The following is a 15,895-nucleotide window of genomic DNA, read 5'->3' as shown; positions in this document are numbered from 1 at the left end:
TGTGTGGCCTTGGGCAAGTCATCTCACTGGGCCTCAGGGTCCTCATCTGTAAAATGGGGGATGAAGACTGTGAGCCCTACGTGGGGCAACCTGATGACCCTGTATCTACCCCAGCGCTTAGAACCGTGCTTGGCACATAGTAAATGCTTAACAAATACATACCAACATTATTATCTACCAGCTCTAATGCATTGTACTTTTTCCAACCACTTAGTATAGTGCTCTGTACTCCGTAAGCACTCAGTGAGAAGCAGCGTGGCTCAGTGGAAAGAGCCCGGGCTTGGGAGTCAGAGGTCATGGGTTCTAATCCTGGCTCTGCCACATGTCCGCTGTGTGACTTTGGGCGTCACTTAACTTCTCTGTGCCTCCATTCCCTCATCTGTAAATGGGGATGAAGACTGTGAGCCCCACCTGGGACAACCTGATCACCTTGTATTCCCCCCCCCCCCCCGCCCCAGCACTTAGAAGAGTGCTTGGCACATAAGCACTTAAATACCGTCATTATTAGTATTATTATTGTGCCATTGATGGATGGATGGATGGTTTGAGAGCCTTGAAGCCAACAGTCAGCCACATCAGCTAGACGTGGAAGTTGATGGGTAGTCGCTGGTGTGAGCTGAGTAGAGGAGAGATATCGAGCAGTGACACTTTGGGAAGATTTGTGCAGCTGCGAATGTATAAACTAAATATTATAATATTATACTATATTATATAATATATAAAAGCGCTTAAATACCAACATTATTATTATTAAACTGAAGTGGGGAGACTGTACAGAGGGAGATCCTGAAAAGGTGGATACGGAGAAGCAGCGTGGCTCAGTGGAAAGAGCCCGGGCTTTGGAGTCGGAGGTCATGGGTTCGAATCCCGGCTCCGCCACTTGTCAGCTGTGTGACTGTGGGCAAGTCACTTCACTTCTCTGGGCCTCAGTGACCTCATCTGTAAAAATGGGGATTAAAACTGTGAGCCTCATGTGGGACAACCTGATTCCCTTGTGTCTACCCCAGCGCTTAGAACAGTGATCTGCACATAGTAAGCACTTAACAAATACCAACATTATTATTATTATTATTACAATCATCTGTCATACAACAGTCGTATCATGGGGAAGCAGGGTGGTCTAGTGGAAAGCGCATGGGCCTGAGACTTGGGTTCTGATCCCCATTCGGCCACTTGTCTGCTGTGCGATTTTGGTCGAGTCGCTTCACCTCTCTGGGTCTCAGGTAAAATGGGGATTAAGACTACGAGCCCTATGTGGGACAAGGATGGTGTCCAATCCAGTGACCTTGTGTCTACCAGTGCACTTAGTACAGTGCCTGGCTCATATTAAGTGCTTAATAAATAAAAACAAGAAAAGGTTTTAACCAGACTATCACCCTAGTTAAGACTTTTTGGGAGGCGGGGTGGGGGGGAGGCAGAGTGTTTGTTCATCTCTATCTTACAGATGAACTGACAGTCTCTTGGGTCCTCCATTCCTAGGTGGAAATAATAATCATAATAATAATTATGGTATTTGTTAAGCGCTTACTATGTGCCAAACGTGAACTCAAGGGGAGAAAGGAACACAACTTCCCCCAGTTTGGTGATGTTCCCCTGGTACCACTGCCTAGGGAAAAAAAAAAAAAAGAAAGCCCCAAATATAACTTTACATTTCAGTGGACTTTTACCAAGAATTTATGATCCAATCCAACCTTTCCTTCCCTTTTGGTATTTGCCACTACCTTCAAAAAAGAAAAAGTCAAGATAATTCCCAGGGCATGTATATAAATGCGTGTGCTTCAGTGTTTAACGTGACTCATGTTGTACATTTCAGTTACCCGGCATTAAAAACAAATGCAAACATTCTAGGTAACAAAAGCGCACCCGTGGAAACTTACTTCGGTATTATGAAGTGAAGATTTTATTACTTACAACACTTTAGCTAAAACCACAAAATTTCCATATACAACAAATACTTAAGAAAAGTGCAGATTCTCACAGGTAGTATTTATAAACCCAAGTCTCGCACGGGGAAGAGGCTGTATAAAAAAGATCACGTTCTGAATCTGAGAAGGTGCCCCAACCAAATTTCCGACATATGGGCACTAGGTGTTTTCTTGCTAGGTGTGTGATATATCCGGAAATCCTGACGAATTGTGTAAGGTTAAGGGACTCCGACTTTGGGCTGTAGTAAGCTGTAGATTGTAAGCTCCTTGTGGGCAGGGAAAAAGACAACCAACTCTGTCGCACTGTACTCTCCCAAGGGCTTAGTACAGTGCTCTGCACCCGATAAACACTCAATAAATGCCACATGGATTAAATTTTCAGGCACCAACAGTTTGGTCCAGACATCGTATATAGCTTTTCCGATTGAAGGAAATCGTTGCGTGAAATACCTTAAGATTCCCATCGCCCAAATGGAGGTGAGCATTCCTTTCAATTTCAAACTGCTGTCTCGCACACGTCTTACTTTGCTCCCTTGTGAATCCAGATAATGATAGCAAGCGGAGTGTTTTTTTAAACAAGAGATATTTGAAAAAACACTCTCAAAGGAAAAAAGTAAGTGTATAGATCAGACTTGGTGGAGAAGTTTGTGGGGGGGAGTCTTTCTTAAATTCTCCTCTCCTAGTCCAACGAGCTCTCCACGTGTTGGTGATTTGAACTGGTTTTTAACTCCTGTCTTTCTGCAGTTGCGTTCTTCTCAAATCAGAAATATGAAGAACAATCTCCATTTAACAGACTCCTTCACCGTCTCTGCGAGTTTGTGTTATCCTCATGTTTGAATTAAGATCACATATACAGCCATGGCTAAATTTATCTTTGAATCCCATGGGTCTAAATCAAGACCAGACTAGAGGTTGGTGTAACAGGTGTTAGAAATTTTCCCCTTTAACCCTGAACCGTTATCCAAATAGGAATCATCTTCCCTCTCGATTTTTCAAGGACATGGGAGCCACTTAATACATTCCCCTCGATGATAAATTCGGTAGGTGGCTGGTTATTGGATTTGGAAAATTGGTGTGCTTAATTACCTAACTTCCACTGAAGAACTAAAAGTTACATTGACAGCATGAATCAAAGGACTAATAACGGGAATGCACTAACTTTTTAAAAACACATTCAGCCAAAACTTCAAAGTATAATTCCTAGGTTTACTACTTAAGAACCTTTTTTAGGCCATTTTAATTTCCCGTCTAATGCCTTAGGACTGAAGCCCCTAGCAGGAAGGGGTACGTACGTTTTGAATACAGTCTAAAATACTGTTAAATGGTAGTACCCCACATTTCTAGTGGTGTATATGGTTGTGGTCAATATTTTTCTTCTTGGTTCCCAAATGGAACTCACACTTTAATATCAGAGCAAACACAAAATAGTCATAAATACATCTTTAATAACTCCCAAGACAAAAGACAGTCACTTTCAAATGGGTGGCAGTGACTGTCACAAAGAGGCACGCGGGTTTTTCAAATCTTCTTCAGCTTTTATAGCTCTGAAGCAAGACACGGATTCTCAAATTCAGGTCACTCCGCCCTGCCTGCACAGCAGTGCAAAGGGGAGGAAAAACAAATATGAAACCCAACCCAATCAACCCTGGGGCTTTTTCAAGGTTTCTGTTCAAGCGACTGTCTTCAAATCAACTTAACAACAAAATGAAGTCCAAAGAATCAAAATAAATTAACAGAGCATCCAGACCAACTAGAATAGATTCAATCTGATTTACATTATCTGCCATGACAACTGTTAAATAGCCTAAAAATAACAAAATAACCAATAATCCACAGTTGAAATTAGATAATGCACAAGACCAAAATATTCTGAAGTACACTCAAGTTTCTCATCAGTGAAGAAATACAAAAATAAATCTTTCACAATAACAAAGTGGTGAAGTAAACAAAGAAGGAAGGGAGAGGAAAGAAAGCAAAAAAAAATAAGATTTGCCAAACAGAGTCATGCTGATATTTCCAGCATGGTAATTAGCAAGAAAAAATATATGAAAAAAAACCCAACTAGCAGCTTGTGGAACAATTACTAAATTATAGTGCTCTGGGGAGATACAACAGAGTAAGTGCAGTCGATGGCATATATGCTTAGGAACAGAGATTCTTAATTAAAGATATCCTCAAAACGCCCAATTCCAACCAATGTCAAATTCTTCCTAATATTTAAACATTTGGATCTTTTTTTCCCTTCTGGGATCAGGTGAGTTTTCCATTGCTTTTGCTACCTCAGGTTTGAAAAATATTTCAAATGCTCATGGGTAGAGACCCAAATAGTTAGCAAATTGGTACTCCGTGGGAAGCCTGCACAATTTTGACAGTATTTGAACCGTCGTAAAGTGGTAGGCTTGGAGAAGCCAAAGCTGGAAGACAGCCTGAGAAGCGAACCCGAAGCCCTTTCGGCAGAGGGAGACAACGGATTTCCACAACCCCCTCGTTTAACTGTTCCAAATTGTATAACCCTGACTGTTAAGACACTCCTCAGAAATGACTTCAGTTCTCCATGCTGCAGTCCTCCCGTTAACGGCCGGCATCTGACGAACTCCGACCCCAAGGAGGGTAACCAGAGGTTTGAAGCCTGTTCGCCATCACTCTTTGGCCTTCTCTTCTCCAGATTGAACTATCCCATTTCTTTGTTTCAAAGGTTGTTGTCTAACCCTTAAATTATCTTTCTAAATCACAAGAGGTCACTATTTTTCTAGACTCTCTCCAAGCTTCCCATAATCTTCAAGAGGAAATGCACTAGGAAGACTCTAAATCAGTGTTGACTACAACGGAACGGTTTCTCCGTCCTGACACACCAAGCTTCTGTTTATCATTATTACAGTCGCCCTTGTTTCTTTTAATTATAGCACTGTGTTCCTGACTCATGGCCAGTAGGTGATGACTTAATACCCTGGGTCTCTCAGCTAGTTTTCCTCTCAGAAGGAACTGGTGTTCCACCCCGCTTTTATTCTCACCAGACCTGATCTGCTGATTTCTCACATCTCTCCAAAGTTACCATTTTTCCCAACCCTTCCCGAATTTTAATTCTGGTGCAAGGTGTAGCCTATTCTCTGTGCCTTTACCCCCTCCCCACTTCTTCCCTCGGTGACATCTGTGTATTTTAAAAGCACGTGGGCCTTTCAGCACCATTCCCTCTTAAGAAATGCCGTCTTGGATACGGTTTAGCTTAGAGCTTCCCAATTCACTCATCGCTCTATGATGGGCAACAAATGCCTCATCGATGTCAAATCGCCTTCGATCTACATCCTTTCTGTCACAGTGGAAGATAGTTCTCAATTTTAACTTGGCACTGACTTTAGAATAAGAGCCCAAGCAGCAAAGTACTTTTTCCACCCTAATTTTTCATTAGGTGACCTTCAAAGTTGCATACCAATAGAGCACTCCAACTAAAACTACTCATCTTGTCTTATGAATCCCCCCTGCCATGGCCAAAATGGCTTTCCTATGGGGAGGAAGGATGGGGGGAGAAAGGTCAACTCCACCTTTCAAACATTACCCCTTTCCAAAGACAGATTCTAAGTTTTACTAAAAACAAAAATAAATAGTGCACAGATTACTCTGTGGCGCAGAAACTTGTTGCAATGCATGTACATTCATGAAGCCCGAGTTTTAAAAAAATGCATTTTCCCCTCTTTAGTGCAAAGCTTTTCTCAACAAAATGCTGAAAAAGTGACGATACCACTTCCAACAGTCCAGCGGGCTAACACCCTGCCTTTGTAAACAACTCAGATTCAAGGGTGTTGAGTTGGAAACAGATGTAAAGAGTTAATAGTGGCAAAACCTAAAAAAAAGCAAAAAAAAAAAAAAACCAAACCCCAGGCTTTACTTGGATTTCACGAGCTCAATTTAAAGCAACTACTTCAGAGGAGCCACAATTTTCTTAACATTGATTTATGCGTTAAACACGATTTTGTAACCCACACCCTTAACTGTTTAACAATAGGGTTTCTAACACTGTCTGGGGGCCATATCATCATCATCCAAGACCCTTGTGATTTTTTTTTTTTTTTACTACTTAGGTTATTTAAGCTACCTGCGTACACTTACCAAGGCTAGAAACACTTGCACCCCAGAGGGCATGGAACCGATTAAGCCGTCTACATTGAAAGTTTACAATATTCTTCTCAACAGGACAATAAAGTGCTGTGATCTTCCAAAGATGCTTCTTAAATCCCCCCCCCCAAAAAAAGAAATGTCAAAAGCCGTTGTGATGAGGACATCACTGAAGCAGCAGAGTGAGACGTCAAAATACACTGAACTGATTTTTATGGTTCCAAATCGACAATTGATTCAGATTATTATTATTGAAAGAACACCGGTATGATTAAGTTTGGCTGCTGCGTTCATAAGAGAATTCCAATATATGTATTTAAGGGCGTGAAAAGCGCAAAGGAAATATGTACCATTTCCAAATTCGAGTTCAATTGTTTGCACTAACATCTTATTTTCTTAGAATGAAATCGGTTTCTCCTAGTCATTGCTTTAAACATGGAAAAACCTATCTGGTATGTCATTTAAGTCCTGTATTCAGCAATGATCTTTATTCTAACTTGGGTGATATAAAAGAAAAAGAAAAAAAGAAACCATGCACTTTACCGACTCGGCAAAGTAGTCGTAAGCACCTTAGTGGTTTGGAAGGTTATTAAAGCAGAAGGCCAATTAATGTTCCACGGTCTCTGAGTGAGCAACTGAAACACAGACGAAAGTTATTTCGTTCACGTCCAAGCCCTGGTAAGGCACCGATAAATTGATCAAAACTAAGCTGCAAACAGTTACCACTATTGTCTGACTTCAGTAAACATAAACCTTAAGAGCCACACAGAAAAGCACAATGCGTCCAGAGCAGTTTTCATAAAGGAACTGTATTTAAATAGCCGGAAGTCACTTACTACATCAACTTGGACGAAGCTTGAAACTGGAAATACTCTACATATCAACATACTTGAAAATTAAGACCTGTAACAATGATACTTCTACAGCACAACTCTAAAGAAGCAGTTTCTCAGCCAAAAATGGGGCCATTCCCTTGAATGGCCTCCGATTAGAAAGTAAGATTTTGAACATTTTGCTAGTTTTTTGTTCAAACCACCCTACCCGGCGCAAAGGACGTCAAGGACAAGGACGTCCGTCCACTCGAGTTGCAAAAGAAAAGTTCTCTTACGGGTAACTCCCCAGGATATTCCGTGGAGAAAGCCGGAGTGAGCACATTTCCCGTTAATAAACAAACCCGAGTTAGGTGATTGTGTGGCATCGGATACAAGATACTGCCTCTTTAGAGATTTAAAGGACACGGTCACTTCAGAGAGCTACAAATGGACGCGAATCAATGCTAAATGCAGCGGTGGGTGTTTTCATTCCACGCGATCGGGGCAGAGAGTCACCGGAGTGTTTCTAAACGGACCGCCAGATCAGTCCATTCTTACTGGGCTCGAGAAAATTCTCAATCAAAGCTTCAATCAGTTTCTTTAGCTCTCTTTCCAGTGAGGCAGTGTCGCTAGAAAGACAAACGGGAGTTTTAAAGGTCATTTAATTTCGCAGTTTTAAATCGTGGTTTTAGTGTCACCTAACTACAGCCCTGGTTAAGACTAAAAGAAACATGAATCCTGATTTTAAAAGGCCCCTCTCAAAAATCGTAATACGAGGGAATTTCTGCAGCAGTACAACAGGAGATTCCCCACTGAGGCAGGGAGGTGGGTGTGGGAAGATGGCTGACAGGGGCTTGAATGCTAAGTTTCCTAGAATGGGAAAATTCAATATTTCTATACCTCAAGAACAGAACTTAAAGACTCCTTAGAGAGAATATTACAGGACGCGCTGGGGTGGAGGGGGTGATGGTCTGAAATCTTAAATTCACCACCAAATCTACCTGGCCAGTTAGGAAAAAACACACATCGAAAATCCACTGAGGGTCAAATACTCGACACGTTGAAGTGACATTATACAGGCACCTCTGAGAAGCAGCTTGGCTCAGTGGCAAGAGTCCAGGCTTGGGAGTCAGAGGTCATGGGTTCGAATCCCGGATCCGCCACTTGTCAGCTGTGTGACCTTGAGCAAGTCGCTTCACTTCTCTGGGCCTCAGTTACCTCATTTGTAAAATGGGGATGAAGACTGAGCCCCTCGTGGGACAACCTGATTACCCTGTATCTACCCCAGCGCTTAGAACAGTGCTTGGCACATAGTAATAATGTTGGTATTTGTTAAGCGCTTACTATGTGCAGAGCACTGTTCTAAGCGCTGGGGTAAACACAGGGGAATCAGGTTGTCCCACGTGGGGCTCACAGTCTTCATCCCCATTTTACAGATGAGGGAACTGAGGCCCAGAGAAGTTAAGTGACTTGCCCACAGTCACACAGCTGACAAGTGGCAGAGCTGGGATTCGAACTCATGAGCCCTGACTCCAAAGCCCGTGCTCTTTCCACTGCGCCACGCTGCTTCTACCTACATTATTATTATTACTATGTGTTTAGCAGAGCAGCGTATAAACCCCAAAGTCGGAAAAACGAGGTAAGGCTAGCGAAGTCAAAAATGAAGCCCCACCTCCAGTCAGGTGACGCGCACATCTCCGCGTAATACTTTATCTTGGGTTCTGTTCCACTTGTTCGGAGGGTAGCGACACAACCGTTTTGGAAGGTAAAGGTGATCATTTGGCTGCTTTTACTCACGGGCAGCACCTGAGTACAACAGGGACGAAGGGTGAATGCTCCAAAAAGTACACTACTGTGACTGCATGACGACAAGAACACGAACAAGCTGCGGTACCCGGATAGACGTACCATCGGACGGTTCTCCTGTGTGTGAATGCACACCCTTGAAGAGACCGTTTAGGTCCCCGAGTTACAAACCTGCCACCTCTTAAACCGCATCACCTTCATCAGAAACTGATTTATCTGCTGGGTGATACGCCTTCCCCGAGAAAACTGACGATACACACTCCTGACCCTCGAGGAGCTCAGGATATAATAATGATGGTATTCACTAAGCGCTTAATATGTGCCAAGTGCTGTTCTAAGCACTGGGGGAGATACAAGGTAGTCAGGTTGGACACAGTCTTGATCCCCATTTTCCAAATGAGGTAACTGAGGCACAGAGAAATGAAGTGATTCGTCCAAGGTCACACTGCAGACATGTGGCAGAGCCGGGATTAGAACCCACGTCCTCGGGCTCCCAGGCCCGTGATCTTTACGCTAGGCCTAGAATACAATTAGACTGGCCCCATTCCCCAATATTTGTCTAATTCCAAACACATGGATAATGTAACATACCTAGAGAACAAATTCCTATTAAAAAAGACCATCAAAATGAATATCAGGAGGCATGAGTCTGAGTAAGTCAGAAAAGGTATCTGGATCGAGCACAGGCCGGGCAGACAGGAGGTCACTTCTAATCCCAGCTCTGTCACTTGTCTGTTGTGTGACCTTGAGCAGGTCACTTCACTTCTCTGGGCCTCAATTACCTCATCTGGAAAATGGGGGTTGAGACTGTGAGCCCCACATTGGACAGGCACTGGGTCCAACCTGATCAGCTCGTATCTACCCCAGCACTTAGTACAATGCCTGGCACACAGTAAGCGTTTAACAAATACCACAGTTATCATTATTGTTATTATCATTAAGTGGCTCTCAAATAGAAAAGATGAAAGATGGTGTTGGGGAGGGGAAAGGGCTGGTTGCTACAGGAGAGAGATAAAGTTCAATCCATAGTATTTGTTGAGTGCCTACAAAGTGTACTAAGTGCTTGGGAGAGTACGATAAAATTAAGTAGGTTGATCCTTGCCCTCGGGAAGCTAGAGGAAGAGACAAACTTTAAACTAACTTATGGAAGAATCTGTAGAGAAGTTCAGTTCAATCGTATTTATTGAGCGCTTACTATGTGCAGAGCACTGTACTAAGCACTTGGAATGAAACAATTCGGCAAGAGATAGAGACAATCCCTGCCCAACAACGGGCTCACAGTCTAAACCGGGGAGACAGACAATAAAACAAAACAAGTAGCCTGGCGTCGGTGGATGAAAAAAATCAAACAGCTTAAAGGTTATAGGCCCAAGCGCGTAGATGACGCAGAAAGGAGGGCAAATTGGGAAAATGAGAGCAGACAGGGAAGGCCTCGAAGAGGAGATGTGATTTTAGTAAGGCTCTGAAGGAGGGGAAAGTTGTGGTCTATAAGATATGAAGGCAGAAGCAGCATGGCATAGTGGATAAAGCCCGGGCCTGGAAGTCTGAAGGTCACGGGTTATAATTCCGCCTCTGCCACTTGTCTGCTGTGTGACCTTGGGCAAGTCGCTTCACTTCTCTGGGCCTCAGTTACCTCATCTGTAAAACGGGGATTGAGACTGTGAGCCCCATGTGGGACAGGGACTGTGTCCAACCCAATTTGCTTGTATCCACCCCAGCCTTTAGTATAATTCCTGGCACATAGTAAGTACTTAACAAATACCATAATAATAATTATTATTAAGGCAGAGGAAGTCCCCAGCGAGAGGCAGGATCAGGGCAAGGGGTTGGCAGCAAGAAAGACACGATCGAGGTACAGGGAGTAGGATGGCGTTCGAGAAGTGAAATGGATGGGCTGGGATGGAGTAGAAGATCGGCAAGAAAGGTAGGAAAGGGAGAGCTCATTAAGTGCTTTAAGGCTGATACTCTGGAGTTTGATGCAGTGATGGATGGGCAACCACTGGAGGTTTTTGAGGAGAGGGCAGACACGGAGCGAGTGTTTTTCTGTTTCTGTTTTTTTAGAAAAAATGATCCAGGCAGCAGAGTGAAGGATGGACTGGAGTGGGGGGAGAGAGGAGGCGGGGAGGTCGGTGAGGAGGCTGACGCAGGAGTCAAGGTGGAAGGAGACATTCTTTGGAGCAGTGTGAGAGCAGTTTGGATGGAGAGGAAAGGGTGGAATTTAGAGAGGTTGTGAAGGTAGAAACGAGAATCTGGTAACAGATTGAATGTGTGGGCTGAATGCGAGATGAGTCATGGGTGTGTTAAATGAGAGATGAGTCACAGAGAATGTCAAAGCCACAGGCTTGTGAGAGAGGGAGGGTAAGTGGTGTTATCTACAGTGATGGGAGAGTCAGGAGGAGGACAAGGATTCGGTGGGATGATGAGTTATTCTGTTTCAGACATGTAGCCTGGTGGAAAAAGCCCGGGCCTGCGAGTCAGAGGTCCTGGGCTTTAATCCTGGCTCCACCGGTTTTCTGCTGTGTGTCCCTGGGCAAATCACTTCATTTCTCTATGCCTCAGTTACCTCATTTGTCAAATGAGGATTGAGACTGTGAGTCCCGTGGGGGATAGGGACTGTGTCCAACTTGATTAACATCAATCTACCCTAGTGCTTAGTACACTACCTGGCACATAGTAAGCACTTAAATACCATTATTAAAAAAGTTAGGAGATAGCAGGACATCCAAGAAGAGATTTCCTGAAGGCAGGGGGAAACGTGAGCCTGCAGAGGGGAGAGGTTAGGGCTGGAGAGATAGATTTGGGAATTATCTATGCACAGATGGCAGAGCGAAGAAATTTTTCAAGGGAGGGGGTGTAGATGGGAGAAGAGAAGGGGTCCCAGAACTGAGCCAGGAGAGACTCCAACAGTCAGATGATGGAAGGCAGAGGAGGTGACTGCAAAAGAGACGAGGACGGAGAGGCCAGAGAGGCAGAAGGAGAACCAGGAGAGGATAGAAGCTGAGGCTAGATAGGAGAAATGAGTGGTCCACACTGCTGAAGACAGCTAAGAGGTTGAAGAGGATTAGAATGGGGTAGAGGCCATCGCATCTGGCAAGAAGGGAGTCAGTGATGATTTTAGAGAGGGCGGTTTCTGCGGAGTGGAGGGGCAGAAGCCAGATTGGAAGGAAACACGGAGAGAGCTGGAGGAGAGGAAGCAGAGCCACTTGTCTGCTATGTGGCCTTGGGGAAGTCACTTAACTTCTCCGAGTCTTAGCTAACTCATCCATAAAATGGGGAATAAAACCATGAGCCCCATGTGGAACGAGGATGGGGTCGAACCTGATAAGCTTCTGTCTACCCCAGCGCTCGGTACAATGCCTGGCACGTAATATGCACTTAAACACCAATTAAAAAAAAAAAGTGGGCAGAGACATGTTATCGCCTAGTGGAAAGAGCCCGGGCTTGGAAATCGAGGAATTTGGAAAGGGGAGGTAGGTGAGAGATGGAACAGTAACTGGAGGGTGACTTGGGTTCAAGGGATTTTTTTTTTTTAGGCTAAGGGGACACACGGGTATGTTTGAAAGCATTGGAGAAGGAAGGAAGACCTGGGCATGTTTCAAACCAGTGAAGAAGGAGCCACAGGAAAGCGAGTGGTTGAAAATGACCGTCACGGAAGGCAACAGAGATGGGGCCAGTGTTTTAATAAGATGTGAAGGGATAGGGCCAGGAGTGCAGGTGGAGGGGCGGGGGGTAGATTTTAAGAGTAGGTGGGAGCTCTCTTGTGATACTGCTAGGACAGATGGGAGAGGCAAAGAGGGTGGAGTAGAGTGGGACTGGAGAGATATGGGGGGGAGATTTTTAGGGACAGTAAATAATAGACAAAAATCAGAGAATGTCTACACTAAACATTGGCACTGACTTGGATAACAATACAAAGCCACATTCACGTGTGCGGAGGCAGCACTGCGCTGCCGGTAAGAACACCCAGATCCCCTCTGAATCACAATCGCACCCGGACACCAAGAAACATAATCAGAAATGTGGGATCTGTTAAACGCTTACTCTGGGCCAAGCACTGTACTAAACGCTGGGGTAAACACAAGACAATCAGCTTGGACACAGTTCCGGTTCCATGTTGGGATCACAGTTGAAATAGAAGGGAAAATAGATGTTAATCCCCATTTTACAGATGAGGGAATTTAGGGTCTGAAGAGTCAAGCGACCCGCCCAAAGTCACACAGAGTAGACAAGCGGTGGAGGCGGAATTAGAACCCAGGTCCTCCGACTCTCCGGCCCATGCTCTCTCCACCGGGGCTCCCTGCTTCTCGACCGGAACTCTGGGGCTTAGCTAAATCAAGTGGAGGGCAAATCAATTTGCCTAACTGGAGAGGAGAGAAGATGATGCCGTAAAAGTTAATTAGGGTGGGTAAGACATAATAATGACGGTATTTGTTAAGCGCTTACTTTGTACTAAGCGCTGGGGTGGATCCAAGCAGATCAAGTTGAACAGAGTCCCTGTCCCATGTCGGGCTCACAGTCTCACTCTCCAATTTACAGATGAGGTAACGGAGGCCCAGAGAAGGGAAGTGACTGGCCCACGGTCACACGGCAGACAAGCGGCGGAGTCGAGATTAGAACCCATGACCTTCTGACTCCCAGGCCCGTGCTCTATCTGCTGCACCACGCCGCTTTGGGAGCCTCTAACCCTAGAGAGTCCCACAAGAGTTTCAGATGGCATGTGATATGATTCGACCGACAAACTTAGTGGATTATTGCTTAGAAGAGTGCTCAGCACTTAGAACGGTGCTTTGCACATAATAAGCGCTTAACAAATACCATCATCATCATTATTATTATTCCTATTACAGAACAGGGTTTGTTTTGTTTTGTTTTATGATATTTATGTACTTGCTAGTGTCAAACACTCTTCTAAACACCGGGGCACATACAAGCCAATTAGGTTGGACACAGTCCCCCGTCCTGCATGGGCCTCACAGTCCTAAGGAGGAGGGAGAACAGCTACTGCATCCCCTTTCTACAGTTGAGGAAATTGAGGTACAGAGGAACGTCGTGACTTGCCCGAGGTCACAGAGCAAGCAGTCGGCATAGCAATTGGGAGAGCCAGAATTAGAACTCAGGGCCTCTGACTCCCAGGCCCGAGCTCTTTCCACTAGGCCACACTGTTTGTAGAGCTTTATTATCCAAGATCAACAGTGCCTAAAACAATCAAGAGTTGACAAATTTCTTTGCTGTAAAGGATGTTTGATGTCTGTCTCCCCCACTCTGGACCGTGAGCATGTTGTGGGCAAGGAATGTCACTGTTTATTGTTGTATTGTACTGCGCCAAGGGCAAGCCCGTCAAAGGGCAGGGACTGTCTCTGTTACCGATTTGTCCATTCCAAGCGCTTAGTTCAGTGCTCTGCACATAGTGAGCGCTCAATAAATACTATTGAATGAATGAATTAATAATATAGTGCTCTGCACACAGTAAGGGCTTAAAAAATATGATTGTATGAATGAATGATTTATAGAAAACCCATCACTCACCGATTTTTTATTCAGCTGGCTGCTGTCATATCCAGTCGTGACATCCCGGACATGCAATATACCAAACGGACCACAAAACTCCGGGTATTCTTTTGGGGAACCAAAATTGCGTAGCTTTTCAAATATGCTTTTGATAGTAGGTGGGTCATGACACAAGAAATAGGAAGTCTTTGAAATGTGATGTCCATACCTACGGAGAATAAGAAAAGGAAAACAAAAAATCAGATTTTCTCTACCGCTAAAATATCCGAGAGCAGGAACCGTCTTAGAGAGTTTGAGAAAAACTGTCATTCCTAGGTTCCATCAAATGAATCAAATTGAACGCTCCAATCTGGTAGAGAAGTAGAGTAGCCTAGCAGATAGAGCCTGGACCCGGGAGTCAGAAGGATCTGGGTTCTAATCCTGGCTCCGCCACTAGTCCGTGTGAGACCTTGGGCCGGTCACTAACTTCTTTGTGCCTCAGTTCCCTCATCTGTAAAATGGAGATTAAGACTATGAGCCCTGCGTAAGACAGGGACTGTGTCCGACCTGATCAGCTTCTATCTACCGCTTGGGAGTCAGAGGTCATGGGTTCGAATCCCGGCTTTGCCACTTGTCAGCTGTGTGACCGTGGGCAAGTCACTTTACTTCTCTGTGCCTCAGTTACCTCATCTGTAAACTGGGGATGAAGACTGTGAGCCCCACGTGGGACAACCTGATGACCCTGTATCTACCCCAGTGCTTAGAACAGTGCTCGGCACATAGTAAGCGCTAAACAAATACCAACGTTATTATCATTATTACCGCGGCGCTTAGTCACTTAAATACCACAAGAAAAAGAATCCGTTCTTCCAGGATCATTTTCTGGGAAGCCGTGTTTGTACAAAGTCTCCATCTTTCCTGACTCTGCTCTCCTGCCGACGGGTAAAGAAGTTGGACCTAAGAGGCCTGACGAGGCTGGGTCGTGGGGGCCCAGAGCTAACCTGGTTTGGATATCCACCCAGTCCTCTTTCCATTCCAGACACAAAGTCTCCTTGACCCTAAAAAATGCCATCATTGGATATAACCAGCACTTAAGGTGGATGCACTTCTCCCGAAAAATCTAATCGATCCAAAACAGGATTCCTGATTAAAAGGATTGGCCTGCATTTGGAAGTGGGAGCTCTAAGCTCACTGTGGGCAGGGAATGTGCCCGTTATATTGCTGTATCATATTCTCCCATGCGTTTAGTACAGTGCTCTGCACTTTCATTCAATCATATTTATTGAGCGCTTACTGTATGCAGAGCACTGTACTAAGCGCTTGGAAAATACAATTTGGCAACAGATAGAGACAATCCCTGCCCGACAACAGGCTCATGATCTAGTAGGGGGAGATAGACAACAAAACAAAAAGGTAGACAGGCATCAACACCATCAAAATAGATAAATAGAATCATAGATACGCATCATTAATAAAATAGAGTAATAAATATGTACACTGTGATAAAGTGCTGTGGGGAGGGGAAGGGGGTAGAGCAGAGAGAGGGAGTCAGAGCGATGGGGAGGGGAGGAGGAGCAGAGGGAAAGGGAGGGCTCAGTGTGGGAGGAGGTGAGCCCTCAGTAGGGCTTTGAAGAGGGGAAGAGAGTTTGTCTGCACACAATAAGCGTTCAGTACATATTACTAATGATAGAATTTAAGAATAGCACCTTTGGAAGGTCAGAGAACTAAAACGGTGTCTGCATGGTGAAGCTCACA

General features: G+C 44.6%; 1 protein-coding gene across 1 annotated transcript in view; it reads right to left on the bottom strand.

The window, feature by feature from the left end:
* Positions 1-1,877: 1,877 nt before the first annotated feature.
* Positions 1,878-15,895, bottom strand: part of PGM2L1 (phosphoglucomutase 2 like 1) — an 86,621-nt gene continuing 72,603 nt past the window's right edge. The window contains exons 12-14 of the mRNA XM_029054252.2: positions 14,180-14,369; positions 8,520-8,653; positions 1,878-7,476 (exon numbers count right to left, since the gene is read on the bottom strand). Of these exons, the coding sequence (XP_028910085.1) occupies positions 7,374-7,476; positions 8,520-8,653; positions 14,180-14,369 (427 nt within the window). The 3' untranslated portion in view covers positions 1,878-7,373. The remainder of the gene's footprint in view (positions 7,477-8,519; positions 8,654-14,179; positions 14,370-15,895) is intronic.

Source organism: Ornithorhynchus anatinus, chromosome 2 (genome assembly GCF_004115215.2).
Source record: "Ornithorhynchus anatinus isolate Pmale09 chromosome 2, mOrnAna1.pri.v4, whole genome shotgun sequence".
Lineage (NCBI taxonomy): Eukaryota > Metazoa > Chordata > Mammalia > Monotremata > Ornithorhynchidae > Ornithorhynchus > Ornithorhynchus anatinus.
This window is presented reverse-complemented; position numbering and strand designations above follow the sequence as displayed.